At 42.0% G+C, this 15,459-nt stretch overlaps 2 protein-coding genes across 3 annotated transcripts; both read right to left on the reverse strand.

Moving 5' to 3' along the window:
• Positions 1-191: 191 nt before the first annotated feature.
• ptpdc1b (protein tyrosine phosphatase domain containing 1b) lies at positions 192-6,228 on the reverse strand. Its single transcript, XM_042704898.1, has 10 exons — positions 5,596-6,228; positions 4,923-5,005; positions 4,124-4,307; positions 3,759-3,839; positions 3,397-3,515; positions 3,016-3,153; positions 1,701-2,662; positions 1,098-1,283; positions 615-725; positions 192-377 (listed from the first exon to the last, which is right to left on the reverse strand). The coding sequence occupies exons 2-10, from the start codon at positions 4,930-4,932 to the stop codon at positions 264-266; spliced, it is 1,905 nt and encodes a 634-aa protein (XP_042560832.1). The 5' UTR covers positions 4,933-5,005; positions 5,596-6,228; the 3' UTR covers positions 192-263.
• A 2,427-nt stretch (positions 6,229-8,655) lies between these two features.
• Positions 8,656-13,579, reverse strand: adtrp1 (androgen dependent TFPI regulating protein 1). Of its 2 annotated transcripts, none has more exons than XM_042704905.1 (6): positions 13,381-13,579; positions 11,960-12,109; positions 11,755-11,856; positions 11,288-11,403; positions 9,919-10,079; positions 8,656-9,128 (listed from the first exon to the last, which is right to left on the reverse strand). In XM_042704905.1, the coding sequence occupies exons 1-6, from the start codon at positions 13,546-13,548 to the stop codon at positions 9,112-9,114; spliced, it is 714 nt and encodes a 237-aa protein (XP_042560839.1). In that variant the 5' UTR covers positions 13,549-13,579; the 3' UTR covers positions 8,656-9,111. The 2 variants fall into 2 exon arrangements, with proteins under 2 accessions (XP_042560839.1, XP_042560838.1); XM_042704904.1 differs by having other exon boundaries at positions 9,901-10,079.
• Positions 13,580-15,459: the final 1,880 nt, after the last annotated feature.

Genomic DNA, 15,459 nt, shown 5'->3' on the forward strand with positions numbered 1-15,459 from the left:
AGGTAGCGCTACAGTTAAGTATCAATACACTGAAAAGCAACTTCTGATTTGTTGATTGGGTTAAGTCTGTACCAACCCAGTGTATCACAGGCTGTTGTGGGTTATGGTTCATTCACATGGGAAAGAGACAGGGTTGACAGGTGACAGGGTGACAGGTGATCGGGTGACAGGGTGACAGGTGATCGGGTGACAGGGTGACAGGTGATCGGGTGACAGGGTGACAGGTGATCGGGTGACAGGGGTGACAGGTGACAGGGTTTTCTTTACTGCAGTTCAAGCTGCAGCCTCAAGGATCTTTTCATCTCCTCCAGAACGGGCTTCAAAATGGAGTCCATTGTCCGGTACGCAATCACTCCCTCTTCAGAGGTCTTATCGATCTATAAACCAAGTAAGGAAAACAAAAATGCAGAGGATCGTTTGTATATATATATATATTTTTTTTTACAGTAAATGACTCAGGTAAAATCCTATGTAATTTCAAAAGGAAGACCGATTGGGTAAGGGTTAATTGAAACATTTTACAATCGGCAAATTCAAACAATCGACTCTAGTCACTCCATCACATACTGTCCTGGGGTGCGCTAGGAGGTTCCACCTATGCCTCTTGTCCCCACCTTTGTGAAAGCCTTAGTGAGGCGCTCCAAAAAGGCCGTTTCCACCTCCTCCGGGACCTCCTCCACATGGGCGAAACACTCCAGGATGCACGTGAGAGTCTGCTTGGGGGCCTGCAGTAGGGAGGTGCACATGAGCGGCTGAGCATCACTGAGAATCCATACTCATCTTTCCCTGCACGTGTAGACGAGTATCATGGCAACTGTGCTGCAGTTGCATTGCATTGTATATGACTAGATTATATCAATGACTAGATTATATCTTCAAAAACAAAAAAATTATTCAAGACCAAAGAAAAGGTGTAAATCTTAAGGCATGATAACCATTGCTGTGTTTCCAAATACTGCAATGTATTGATTGCATACATATTGTTCATGCTAACAGGCTTATTTCTACTCTGCATGTCTACATATGCAGGTTTAACCGTCACGGATGAAAATAAGTTGATAGTGCAAACTTAAAGAGCGTGAACCGTGACCTCTGACCTTCTCAAGTCTGCTGAGGACGGTCTTGGGATCACAGCGGCCCTCTCCTAATATCTGGACGTCCTTAACGGAGAGCACGGGCTCCTTAAGCTGCTCCAGCCAGGACCACATGAGCCCCGCCAGGATGAAGGGATCTTTCTCCAGACACAAGTGCTCCCACACTCCAGCCCCACAGTTCAGCTCCTCCTGTGACGCCACAGGCAACAACACAAACACAAACACAAGCCCATCTCATTTCTATTCAGTAACTCACTAAAATTGATCTTACAGATTCAAAACCAGTAACAAATGGAGAAAAAGCTGCAAATGGAGGATTCTTTGACGAAATCACAGTTTGAAGGACACAATTATTATTTCAATTAAAAATCATTATTTCAAACCATCATCAAAAAAATCATTATTTCCTATTCATTTTGGTATATTTCCTACTCACTCATTTCATGTTTGTTTTCACTGAAAATGTATTTACTTTGTTTTTTCATTTTATTGTTTAATACTCTTAAGTACTTTGCCTTTTGTTTTTAATTATGTAAAGCACATTGAAAGCAGCAGTGAATCCACCTACTCTAGGCAACATATCCGTTATTACAGAGCCCACTTTACCTGCCAAGCTGCCAGTGTGTCCCTGTGGTCCTCTTGCCCGTCCGTCTCGAGGTCCAGCGCCAGGGCCTGTGCCAGCAGCAGGTGGCGGGACTCCAGAGTCAGTTCAGTCTGGACGGTGATGATGGGCACCTCGGAGCGCTCCGACCACTCCGAGTCAGAGCTGACCTCGCTCTGGCCCGTCCCATTCTGGAGCTTCTCTTTGAAGCTGGACGACCTGTTCTGCTTGCTCAAAAGCGGCGATCCCTGCTTGTCCATCTGCGACTTGATGTCCCACACGGATCCCGTGGGGCTCTGAAGCACTGGGCTCCTCTTTCCCGGGAGCATGGCAAAGGGGAGGTCAGACAGTGTGTTCTGAGACGAAGACTGTCTGTGCATGTTCGCGAGGACCTCAAGAGGGTTGTCGACCATATCCAACTTGGTGGCCAACCTCTGGATGTCTGTGTCGCTGAAGCTAAGGCTCTTTTGGGCGTACTGATCTGAACAGAACGAGGGTAGCTTCGGCAGACATTGGGGCATATTCCCGAGACCCTTCAAATGGTCATACCTCCTGCTGAGCTGGCGATACTTGTGGATGGCGTTTTCCACCTCCTCCTCCATCTCCTCGCTCATTTCCGGCACATCCAGGATCTCCTCGGTGATGATCTCCCGGTTGTCGGCGATGTCCGGGAGGAGCTTGCACACCAGCTGGATGAGTTTTGGCACATTCCGCAGCTGCCGCGCCTCGTAACCGTGAAGCGTGTGCTTCTGACGCACCAGGTACTCGTCCAGAGTGACCGGTCGGACATAGGGTTTCGCGCAGGAGAATACGCTCCTCAGCGGTACCAGGAACTGAACGAACTGCCTCACGCACTGTAACTGCCCCCTGGTCTGGATGGAGTTTGGTCGTTTGTCGCGCACAAACAGGATGGCCTGATTAGCAGTCATCCTGGAGCAAAACACCAGGAAGCAGGCCAGCAGCACCCCTTCAACAGACACAACACCAGACTTCTTTTAGTTTTTTTTTTTACAAAACACCAGACTTCTTTTAGTTTTTTTTTACAAAACACCAGACTTCTTTTAGTTTTTTTTTTACAAAACCCCATGTCTTCTGTCTCACAAAGAGACAAGAATGCAGAAGTCCAATATTACAAATTAAAAACAAATATCCACTTAAAGGCATTAGATTTATGATACATGCACTTGATCTCTTTTTGAGGTCTACTCAGAGACTGCACACTGAAGCCCCTGAGGTTAGACCAGGTTAGTGATTATAGGATTAAGAGGGCTAACCAGTTGAAATGCATTGCCAGTTCCTGTAAGTGAAAGATACCCCTACCTGTCCTTCCCAACCCGGCATGGCAGTGGACAGCCACTTTGCCCTCCTGGACAGCAAAAGACATCACCTTCACAATGTCCAGGATTGTAGTCAGGGAGGCCACACCGTAGTCATTCCATCCGTAGTTGTAAAAGTATACTAAAGACATGACAGACCATGATGGGGAGGAAAGAAAACGTTGAAATTTCACAGTCTAAAATTATGTCAAGGAGACCTGTAGCAGGGAGGCAGTTCAAAAATGCTCCTGAAAGTAAGACCCTTGATAAATTAGCTTTTGTGTATTTTGTTATCTTTTAAACTTTGTATTTTTTACTATGAACACAGAAGATAGCAAGTATTTTGCTCTTTGCATATCGATGAAAATTAACACTTGTCACGCACTGCCTGCCTCCATGAAGGCCTCAGGGCGGTAGGTGAACCCGCTGTCTGGCTCTAAGGGGTTTCCACAGCTGGCGTGCTCCCCTGGATGCTGCAGGTTTATGACCGTCCTCACGCCACTCCTTAATGCACACAAACACAGGGTTACCTCACGCCACTCCTTAATGCACACAAACACAGGGTTATCTGAATGCACAATACACTACAGTCTGACCAATAGATTAACCACTACTCACTTAAAGACGAAGTTGTTTAAAATACACTTTTTTTTACAAAACAGATAGACTAAAAGTAATTGTCATATGAAATATTTTAAATATATTGTGTATGGAAGTTCATGATAGAACACATTGCTTTTGTGATACCTGCGAAACTGCTCAATGATATTGAACTTCTCAATTACTTTGGTTGATGGCCGTGCCATAGCCAGCAATTTATCAGTTACCCTGAAATAAGCAAAAAAACGATTTAATATGTAAGTCTGTATCATCTGACATTAGAATCATCACATAGTATTAGTTATAACATTCCATATGTTAAAATAGGCACCTAGTTTTTGTATCAGACTCAAATCCATTTCGATGGTATACGTTCATGTCAAAATCTGTTGGCGTTTACCAGATGCTAGATGGTTTGCCAGTTTTAGACAAACATTCCATAATGCCTTTTTACGTGTGAGATAGAGCGAAGCATGTTTTAAATGACAGTGTCAAGTCAAGCCGCTGCGTACCAGGATGAGTAGAGTCCTTTGATGGCCTGCTGGTCGTCCGTCCAGCGCGAGGGGTCCTCATACTTGCAGTCCTTGCCCCCGCAGCCCATGGAGCACTGCATGTGACCGGGGATGACATACCTCAGTGTCTCCCCCACCACTGTGTACTTGGCCGTGGGAGTAAGTCTCCACGCTTGAAAGAAGCCTTGGAGCATACGTGGATTACAAGTGAAGAAGAAGAAGAAGAAGAAGAAGAAGAAGAAGGACACATGATTGAAGAACAAGTGAAGAAGAAGGACACATGATTGAAGAACAAGTGAAGAAGAAGGACACATGATTGAAGAACAAGAAGGACACATGATTGAAGAACATTTAAGTGCAGTTATGTGCCAGACACTTAGGGGGTTTTCACGTTGGGTCTCTGACTCAGCCAGGGAACAGGACGTCACTTCTTAACCCTTCACCCTTTTATTTCATTAAAGTTCACCTGAGGACTATTTAAGACGCAAGGATCCAGGTGAAAGCATCTGAGTAGTAGCCCCAGATTGGGCCGTCAAGCTGTATTAGGCTTAGACTCGGTGCTCTGAGATTACCCCTGTCTGGACGCTGTCCGAGTCATAACAGAGCTATTGCTAAAATAGGAAAGCCCTGCTGACATGGATTGTGTATATTTAGAAAGATCATTATTATATCATCGTTTTACACAACGTTTCGATTATAAAATGGAATGGGGAAATGAGACATTTTGGGACATTGACCATTCCAAATGGGTGAAGCTGCCATTTTCATTTGTGTTTTGTTCAAAATAGGAATACTATACCAGGCTCCATGTCTGTGAGAAAGAACACTTCTTTGTCCACAAGCGACACTTTAGGAGATTGACATCCACCTCCATTGCCAGACCTGTGGACGAGTGCAATAGGGAGTAATAATCAGAGCCTGGCCTTCCAGCAGCTGGGTTACCTTATAGCTGACGAGGAGCCGGAACCAACCATGAGAAATCAGAAACGTTTTTTTTTGCCAAGTAGGTTTCAGCTACCAGGAATTCTCTATGGAATATTGGTGCAAACAATATATTAACAATGTACAGAATATGTTAAAGTGAAAAATGAAAGAGCTGTGCAGTCTGCTGGAATGTGCAAAAAAAGAGTATGTGCAATGTGTAATGATAAAATAGCAGTCCCAGAATAATGTAATGTGTGTTAATGTAACACAATGAGTCAGATTGACTTTATGTTAATGAAGTGTGTAGTGTTTGTAGGGGCAGGTTAGGAGTCATTAGTGAAGAATTTTAAAACATGGATGTGCTCCGATAATCCATACATGTCCTTACTGAGCTTGAGGTTCAGAAGACACAGCAGAGGCTTACTGATAACCTAGTCAAGGTTTTACAAGACATGGACACACAGGCACTATGACGGAAGTATATTAGAAGTCCGCTACGACATAAATAAAACCACTAGTCTAAATGAAAGCACAGCAATGTGTTTTACCTTTGACATCAAGGCGAGTCCAGCCATCTGATTCCCCAGTCATCAAAGCGGCCCAGCCCAGATGAACGCTGTCCTACGTCTAGTCCGTTTGTGGTCAGTGTTTCACGGGGGAGATCATCCTGTCCCCCACAGCACTCTACGCCCCAACCACGGCAGGACTCAAGCGACGCGTAATAGACCTAATCCGGCCCGGAGATCAGAGGCTCTCATTCAGTGACATCACACCCAATGCGCTCGCCTCAGCTTTAGTAAGCACAAACCGTCCGTCCATGACAGCCTGCTCTTTCTGCCTTCTCGAGACCAGCACGGAGTTGTGGGCAAATGTTGGGGTGGAGGTGGAGGTGGAGAATCTTCTACAAGGCGAGGAAAGAATATCAGATGATCCAGTCAAATGTTTGGCCAGCATTTAAAACACACCTACTCATTCACATTACTACCTGTGGGTTGGGCAACACAAATTAGATGGCTATTTCTGACCCCTCCTGGATTACCTTTCTAATCCAATTAGTGCAGATATACTCCCGAGGGGGCTGGCCTGCCCCCGGCCTCATCAAGTAAAAGTTCATTTAGACACTAAAGATGATTGAATCAACAAGATAAAGTGCCTTAAAAGGGATAGAACATTAATTCAGCTATAAACCAAAGTCATTCTGGGAACTATGATTAAACCCAATTGAAGCCCCAACACTTTATAAAAACTGGGGTAAATTGCTTTCCCCAAACATAAATAAATTGGAAGGTTGTGGTTTTCCAAAAACGTATTGTGATGGACATGCCAAGCAATAACATCAGTACAGACCTTAACGTCAGTCTCTACAAGGCAAGTTACACCTAACTGACTCCAGAGAAGCCAAGTCAGTATGAAGCTCAGTTGATTGATTAATTGATGATAACATTCAAGGTGTGTCTTTTTTTTACTTCTCCACAATTTTAGATAATCTAGAGACAAAGTTTAAGATAGTGAAGAAGCCACTCTATCTCAACAATGGGAAATAGTGATTGAGTCAATTGATTGTTACAGAGTGAGGTGAACATGGCTGGAATGTACTGTTTGTCCTTAGTTGACTCCCATAGTGTTCCGTCCCATCCCATCCACACTGAAGCGTGTGTTGTGTGTACTTTATAAAGGCATACACCTCTGTGTGATGTGGTTATCATGAATAGAGTTCTCATTCCTGTTTGTGTTCCCCCGTGGTGACCTGCATTCAAATGGCATTCATTTTAAAAAGACAAACCGTTGACACCCAGTGACTCTGTGACAAACTTGGCCCAATCAGCGTGAGCCGTGATTGGCTTGGCCCTCACAAATCTGATTACCAGTGATCTCTAAGTAGAAAATGTGTTTAAGCAAACGATGGAGCCATTTGCACAACGTCAGACACTGTCTGACAGAAGCGTCACTGAGATCACAAGTGAAAGTAGAGCAAAAAGTTATTAGCAAAGGTTTTTTTTTTACACCCATTTTTGAGATATAAGGTCATAAGGTGGTTTGTTTACTGTAGTGTTCAGTCCTCTATTTGCTGCATGTTTTACTGTCTCCCTCAGGGAACTCTGAAAACACTTGAAAACAAAGACCATGTGATCATTTTCGTAGCATTTTGGTGAGACACAGAAAACTAGATATAAGACACAACACACTTCAACACACATTTCATTTCTCTGGTGAAGTGGGGAGTTGCAATGCAATAGCATCAAGTCCTTTGTAAAGGGGAACTCTAACGGATCACCAGATAGGCGTCCAGAGATGGAATCTGGAGTAGCTTGTGGCGTTCCGACATCTAATAACAATGGCCTTGTTTGTTTTCTGAAATAATAAGTCATTGTGGACTGTATAAAATCCAATAACAATTTTAAAGCAGTAAAATTATAAACCCCATAGTCATTTAGGTACGTACAGTAAAGTATAAATGCACAAGCAGAGTACCAAGACACTAAGATATTATTATTATTCTGCCCATGTGAGAAACAAAAGGAACAGATCTGATATCTAGTGGAGGGCTCCTCTCCCCACAGCAGAGAGCACCTCCTCTCCCCACAGCAGAGAGCACCTCCTCTCCCCACAGCAGAGAGCACCTCCTCTCCCCACAGCAGAGAGCACCTCCTCTCCCCACAGCAGAGAGCACCTCCTCTCCCCACAGCAGAGAGCACCTCCTCTCCCCACAGCAGAGAGCACCTCCTCTCCCCACAGCAGAGAGCACCTCCTCTCCCCACAGCAGAGGAGGTGCTCTCCCCACAGCAGAGGAGGTGGCCCACTTGGATTTCAACCAGGACGCTGAACCAGCCAAGAAATCAGCCAGGGCTGGGACCGAAAATAAGGACGCGGGTTAAATGGTCATGCAATGTATGATATGGCTGTGTATCATATTTAAATCACTTCAAATGATATGTGTTAAATGGTCATTCAGTGTTTGTCTACAGTTCTTAATCTAGATCAAACAGACACAAAACATTTATATATATACAGTACCAGTCAAAAGTTTGGACACACCTTCAAATTTTTTGAGAAGTGTTTTCTTTACTTTTATTATTTTCTACATGCTAGATAACACTTTTTTTGTTTAGTACATCATTCCATATATGTTCTTTCGTAGTTAAAATGTCTTCAGTATTAATCTACAATGTAGAAAATAATAAAAGTAAAGAAAACACTTCTCAAAAAATGAGAAGGTGTGTCCAAACTTTTGACTGGTACTGTATATATATATATAAACACACACAGATGTACAAGCCTTTACATTAGCAACTACACGTTGTTTTTTGGCAGAGTAGAGTGCTAGTTATTTAGGAGAAGAATGACAGGAAGGAATCGAAACGGTGATGTTCTTTTCTTTCCAAAGCAGGGAAGCACTGCAGATTGAGATTAAGTGCTGCTTTGCGGAAGAAAACTACTAATGATAACTGATAACTAATAACTAATACGTTATTACAGGACATAAACACAACATACAGAGAGAGAAAAGATGCTCACAACGCGGGTGTTATGCAGCCTAGCGAGAAGAAGAAAAAAAATCAGGGATCTCTTTTAAACTTTGAGACCAAACATCAGAGACACAAAGGGCATTCGGTTTATGTAAATCACATTTATTCAATTGAAAAATACACTTCAATTCTATTTTAGACAGCTATTTAATAAAGGAATCTTATTTTCATATACTTGGGCAATTAAATATAACACAGCACACATGGATAGAACTGGCCAATAAAAAAAAAACAGCATCTTGAAGTTATCAGCATGTATTGAATGCCTTTGGATGACATGCTAACAGTGTAAACCGTGACAAAACCAAGAATTTAAAACCAACTCTCTAAATCAGGGTCATCCTCGTACAGATTCTTGATGTTTGATTGCTGCGTATAGGTTCAGTGCTGAAAATGGTATGTAGTTTAATAGGTAAAGACCTGAGTCCAGCGCTGGTTTAACTAGATTTCAAAAGCTTCCTCTGCTTTGGTCCATGCCACTCCTGGTCTGCTTGCATGGTCCCCTTCATCAAGGTTCATTTCACAGCCAAACGGTGTCTACTTCTTTTTCTTCCCTTTCAAACAAAAGAGAAGAAGCACATATATAATATATGTATATATTAGCAACACATTAATGCAGGCAGAATTAGCTTTCTTTCCTGTTACACTACCAACACTGTTAGAACACTATAACTATGAATACTTCTGCTATGGTCTGTCACTATGGTGACTATGGTCTGTCACTATGGTGACGGCCTGAAAGAAACAAGCTGCAGTTGGAGCCTGCCTCAAGGCATTGTGGGTACAGCTTCAGCTGTGACTTAAGGATACAGAGCATTTCACCACAGGAATTAATACAGTGTCAATTATTACTATTTCACTTAAAGCCGCATTATGGCGTTTTGGTCTAAACCTAGCGAGCTACCTACCTACAAATAACGCAAAAACCTTGCGCACACCACCAACAGCCCAGCCGGCAATGATAAAAGCTACTAACTGGCGTTTTCTGGCTGCAAAGGCTTTTCTTACATATTCGCAGGGTGTTCCGACCTGGAACACATCACTACATAGTGCATAGCCTTACAGCTAGTGGGAACGACAGGCGCAATTATCCGTCCTTCTCATGGCCATGTACCATCAAAATGAACTTAAAGATGATACCGAAAGAAGCGGCTTATAAAAGCATACCTCAAAAAGAGGCAAATTGTTCCATAGCGTTGCTTTAATATATCTTTCAGGGCAAAAACACAGCTGACTTTTGTTCCATAGCGTTGCTTTAATATATCTTTCAGGGCAAAAACACAGCTGACTTGACAGGTTAAAAAGAGGAGACTGATCGTGACCCACCTTTCCCACCACTCTCACCTGCCGTCCGCCACATCAGCTGGCTCATTTTCTCCCCCAGCAGGTACAGGGGGGCCATGGTCAGAGAGGCCACCCCCAGGAACACCACCAGCCCCACGGGACTGAGGTGGGACATGATAGGGTAGACCCAGATCCCCGACACATGGTGCACCCACAGGACCCTGCCGATGACAAAGCCGGCAGAAAAATATTGGTTTGCATGTAATATACTTACTAATTTACTAATAAGTAGCACTTTTATCTAAAACAAATTACGGTCCAATTCAGATATGCATCTTAATCAGCATGTGAGCTACCTGGGTATTCAGTCCACCATGACCTTGCTATTATTAGCACAGTTGAGCTACATTAGCTATATTTATATCCACTATACGAGTTGACTTTTTGACCCACATCACCTAATGCTCTTAAGAAAGCTGTGTAACCAGTGACAGGAAGAGACACTACTGCTGTGGATAGGTATGCCAGTGACAGGAAGAGACACTACTGCTGTGGATAGGTATGCCAGTAACAGGAAGAGACACTACTGCTGTGGATAGGTATGCCAGTAACAGGAAGAGACACTACTGCTGTGGATAGGTATGCCAGTAACAGGAAGAGACACTGCTGCTGTGGATAGGTATGGGTAGGTTGGGCAAACATTGGGTCCGTAGTAAAAGGCCATTGGTCATTGGCCACATAAGAAAACAAAGGCCATTGGTGGATTTAACTGGTGATTGGTGATTTAACTGATCTGTCTTACTTGTGATGCTGCTTATTTGCAAACGACCTTATAGGTTTATAGCTAGGCTACAATTCAACCGAGTTTGTTGCTCTGCTTTAGCCTGGCGCTATATTTTACAGGCAGATTTGTTACAGATTTGTTACAGATTTGTTACTTCTCTCTGTTACTTTTAGCAAAGGTATCTGTGATACACTGTACATGTAACATGAATTTAGATTAGATTAAACCAGCCATGACCGGCAACGTCTACACGTTGCAGGTCACATTGGCTGCGGGTTCAAGTTCAGTATGAAACAGTGTTTGTCTTCACATCGCAGGTCACATTGGCAACGGGTTAAAGTTCAGTATGAAACAGTGTCAGTCTACACATGGCAGGTCACATTGGCAACGGGTTCAAGTTCAGTATGAAACAGTGTTCGTCTACACATGGCAGGTCACATTGGCAACGGGTTCAAGTTCAGTATGAAACAGTGTTCGTCTACACATCGCAGGTCACATTGGCAACGGGTTAAAGTTCAGTATGAAACAGTGTCAGTCTTCACATGGCAGGTCACATTGGCTGCGGGTTCAAGTTCAGTATGAAACAGTGTTTGTCTTCACATGGCAGGTTACTCCAGGACATGAGAGGTGGCAGCAGGAACTTACCATGCCAGATAAAGAGCAACAAACACGGCCAAGCCCAGGATGCCTTTGGCCCGGCTGGGGAACTTGTGAGGCTGGAGAAACATCTGCACCAGGAGCAGGGGCATTATGACGGTGTGCTGGAGAAGGGGAGAGAGAGGAATGTGGTTTGGTTCAAATCACTCTGACATCAGGTGGAATTATAATCTCTGTACGTCTATGTGTCTATGTATTTCTCTAATTGAATGCGATATTGAATTGTGCAAAGTAGCAAAATACCTCACTGAGAACGATTACACTTAACTTACAGGCTATTTATGTGTTTGCATATAAGTAAAACAAAAATACAATCCACCAATTCCTCAGTATATTAATGAGTAAGGAAGGATTTAGGTGATGCAACATGAACCTTTGTTCCACAAACACAACCTTAGGTCTGCCAAAAAGTGAAGCAATAACGAACTGCTATCTTTTTGCTAAGCTATACTCACCAAAGCATGGTTGAGCCATATTGGAATGATATCATCCAAAAACTTCGGATATACGAGTTCGCGGTTGTAAGTGTAGAGTGACCAAAAAGATGCGAAGACAAACTGCAGAAAACAAAACTGGATGAATGAGCACAGACTACAAACTCGCAATAAAGCATGAAACAAGACAGCAAGAATATTTACCAATGTTGGAAACAACACTTACTGTCCCAACTGGAAATGCCAAGACAGTAAAGAAATAATCTCGCGTTTTTAATAGGCGAGCTGGAAGTCCGCTACGAGCGGCTTTATTTGACACTGCCATGTGAATGATATCGGTCAAAACACATAATCCAAAAAAGACCGTCTGCATCACCTGTAAACAAAAGGGAATGCACAGTTATTGGAAAATCCGTGCTGCATGTACGCCCAGTGGTAGAAACTATATACAATTTGAAAGAATCGATACATATTCATTAATTCTAACGTTTGACATTCCGGCGTCAAGCTATCCGTCACTTTTTAACTCTGCTATTCTTAGGTTTACAGTGTCCATTGACTTCAAGTCTCGCGTGAATTTCCTTATTCACGCCATTGGAATATTATACACCATTTCAGTTTTGTTATACACTATCACATCTAAAAGATCCATACACAAAGAATGAACAAATTATATCGACACAATTCTGAGAAATCTTAGTCCGACCCAGTCTAATGACGACATTTTGCTCCCTATCTCAATTTTACACCTTAACAAATAAACCAATGCACTGTTACAGCGTAATACACTACCACGCCTGAAATATCATACACAAAGAATCAACCAAATCTCACAAAAATACATTTTAGAGAAATCTTCGTTTAAATCTCCACCCCAACGTCTAGACAGTAACATTTTGCGCCATCTCTCGAAAGGAAAGCATAAATGCATGGGCCTATCTTCCTAACTGTCAGACAAGGTTCATGACAAATAATAGGCCTAAAATAATCTTGCCCAGGACCAGTCGTATGTGAAGGCGAGTATTGATTTGAATAATAACCTACCTTGATTTGAATAATAACCAAGTAAGGTGTTTATGCCTTGGCATATTTTAGATCATGTCGTTTAACCACAATGCTATCACTAGGATCTTAAACATTAATCGTAAACATACCTTACTTGGTGATTAAATACAGAGCACAGTTTCATATTGCCGGCATTTATTCAAATAAAGACTCGGCTTCACACAGGACTGATCCAGGGCAAGATAATCCTACTGTTATTTGTGGTGAAGCACCATCTTTGACAGGTTAAGTAATACGCTAGCTTTCCTTTCGAGAGAGGGCGAAAAAAAATGTCACCGTCTGTGAGACCCTGCAGAAGTTTTAAACGGACATTTCTCTGAAGTACATCGATTGATTTTGTTCACTCTTTGAGTATGGATCTTTCAGGTGTGGTAGTGTATTCTAAAACGGCAATAGTGTATATAATATGCCAACGGCGTGAATAAGGACATTCGCGCGAATCATTTCAAATGGACGAACTGCAGTGCAAGCACCGTAAAACTACGAATACCTGAGTCCATGGAAAAAGTGAAAGCTTGACGCCGGTGTCTGACATTCCCAGTTACTGGATGTTACTAGCCATGGGATACTCTGTTTTCTCACCAGGTTTAAGAATGTGAGGTACTTCCATCGTCCTCCGTATGTTTGCGCTCCTGGATGTCGATCCGATATTTCTAATGAACAATTAGTCCGTAATGTGAAAACATACCATCCAAATACTGCTAAATGAACAGACAGACACGACCTCCATCCCAGACTAGTTCCAGCCATTTTCAACTGACGTTACTTCCGCATGCCCTCAGAAGCACTGTTTGAAGATTCTATAATGAGGTTGCCAGATCACTAAATAATCCTCCGATTTGATCCCTTCAGTTTTTCTCGATTCCTTAAGCACGATTTTGATCGTTTTGTTTTGTTTTTCAAAAGATTACACACCATTAGCACAACCACACACCCAATTAGCAAAACACCTCAGATCCTTTGTAAAATGAAACTCTTGTAAAAACTATACACTAATTTATCAAAACCATATTTTGTTACTATATGAAACACACTTAATATATGACTTAATTATGTTTGTACCAGTTACACACTGCTGTTGCAGACCTAAAACACTTTTAGCAATTCTACTTCTCAGTGATTAGAGTAGTGTAAGTGAAGTACACAGAGAAAGTGCAAATATACAATAAATTCACCAAACACTACACAAGACCAATGATGCAGACTAATGAAAATATAATGTATTTCTCTCCATATACCCAAATCAGTCAACATGGAGAATCACAACAAAACAAGTCACACTTTTCATGCTACTACAGTAGTGTGCATAACACTGTAAGCTCAGCAACTATCAGACAAATGTAAAATTCTGTATCCAGTACAGGTTACAATTACAGTAAAAAAAGAGAGAAAACTGAAAATACAGTACAGATAGAAGTTGTTTCATTTGAACCTCATGTGTTTGCGCCCTTGATTGCTGTGTTTAACCAATTGGCTCATAGGTGTGGTAATTTGACAGTCAGTGCTTTGGAATTGCAAGGAAGTGACATCTTGATATACTTAATGCATACAAGTGTGTTTAGTGTTTTGCAAATCACTGTGTATTGTTTTGCAAAAAGTGTGAGCTGACATTGTGCTTATAGTGGTGCAAATCTGGGCCGAGTTTTGCTCCTTGAGTGTAAAGTTTTGATAATTGTGTAACACTTTTGATTTTAGTATTTATTCAATCGTAAAAAACTGTAAACCTGTTTGGTGTGTCTACAATTAAGCACTCATGTGTTTGCACACTTGATGGCTGTTTAACCAATTGGCTCATAGGTGTGGTAATTTGACAAGTCAGTGCTTTGGAATTACAAGGAAGTGACATCTTGATATACTTCTGTGTGTAATGCATACAAGTGTGTTTAGTGTTTTGCAAATCACTGTGTATTGTTTTGCAAAAAGTGTGAGCTGACATTGTGCTTATAGTGGTGCAAATCTGGGCCGATGTTTTGGTCCTTGAGTGTAAGGTTTTGATAATTGTGTAATACTTTTGATTTGACTGTTTATGCAATCGTAAAAAACTGTAAATGGAAATCATTGGAAAGGTTGTGGCTTTCTGTCGTAACAACTTTCCCATAGTTATCGCATTAAGCTATCGATTGTTCATTCATGGTTAATGTCGTTGGTTGTAGTCAGTACAAGACTACAAAGGCACAACGACATCTCAGCAGACAGTTTCTAACCCTGTCCTTTTAAAATTCAGTTTGCCCTTTTTAATCCAAAAAATAAAATGCCTCTTTCTTCTTTTAGTGTTTGCAATGCAGTCGTGGGCACAACAAATGAAAGAGGTCAATACATTCAAAGAAAGGCATAGAATTATCAGTAATATTGGTATATTGCAGGTCATTCTTGACAGTGCTATTCTTGACGTTAATATTAAAAGCTCTATCGCTATAGTTTTACCCTTCATCACTTGGGCCAAAACGCCTTTAAATTTAAAGTGATAAATGGTGAAGAGTGCACATGTGTTCTCTACCATGTGGTTGAAGGAAAATATACAGAAGGGGAGCTATCAGCAGGTACACAGACGTGCACATTTACAGGAACATAGCAAAATCATCCACAACTGCATACGACCAGCACTTTACTGTCAGATACTGAAAAGTGATGCAGTCTGAAAGCCCCTTTATAAGACCGCAT

Source organism: Clupea harengus, unplaced genomic scaffold (assembly GCF_900700415.2).
Source record: "Clupea harengus unplaced genomic scaffold, Ch_v2.0.2, whole genome shotgun sequence".
Lineage (NCBI taxonomy): Eukaryota > Metazoa > Chordata > Actinopteri > Clupeiformes > Clupeidae > Clupea > Clupea harengus.

Coding starts and splice junctions, on each gene's coding strand:
- adtrp1 (XM_042704904.1), bottom strand. CDS start 13,548: ATGGCTGGAACTAGTCTGGGATGGAGGTCGTGTCTGTCTGTTCATTTA. Junction 11,404..11,754: donor TATGGCTCAACCATGCTTTG/GTGAGTATAGCT, acceptor CCCCTTCTCCAG/CACACCGTCATAATGCCCCT. Junction 10,080..11,287: donor GTTGCTCTTTATCTGGCATG/GTAAGTTCCTGC, acceptor TGTCATCGGCAG/GGTCCTGTGGGTGCACCATG.
- ptpdc1b (XM_042704898.1), bottom strand. Junction 2,663..3,015: donor TGCCGGGTTGGGAAGGACAG/GTAGGGGTATCT, acceptor TGTCTGTTGAAG/GGGTGCTGCTGGCCTGCTTC. Junction 726..1,097: donor TCCTCAGCAGACTTGAGAAG/GTCAGAGGTCAC, acceptor TCCCTACTGCAG/GCCCCCAAGCAGACTCTCAC.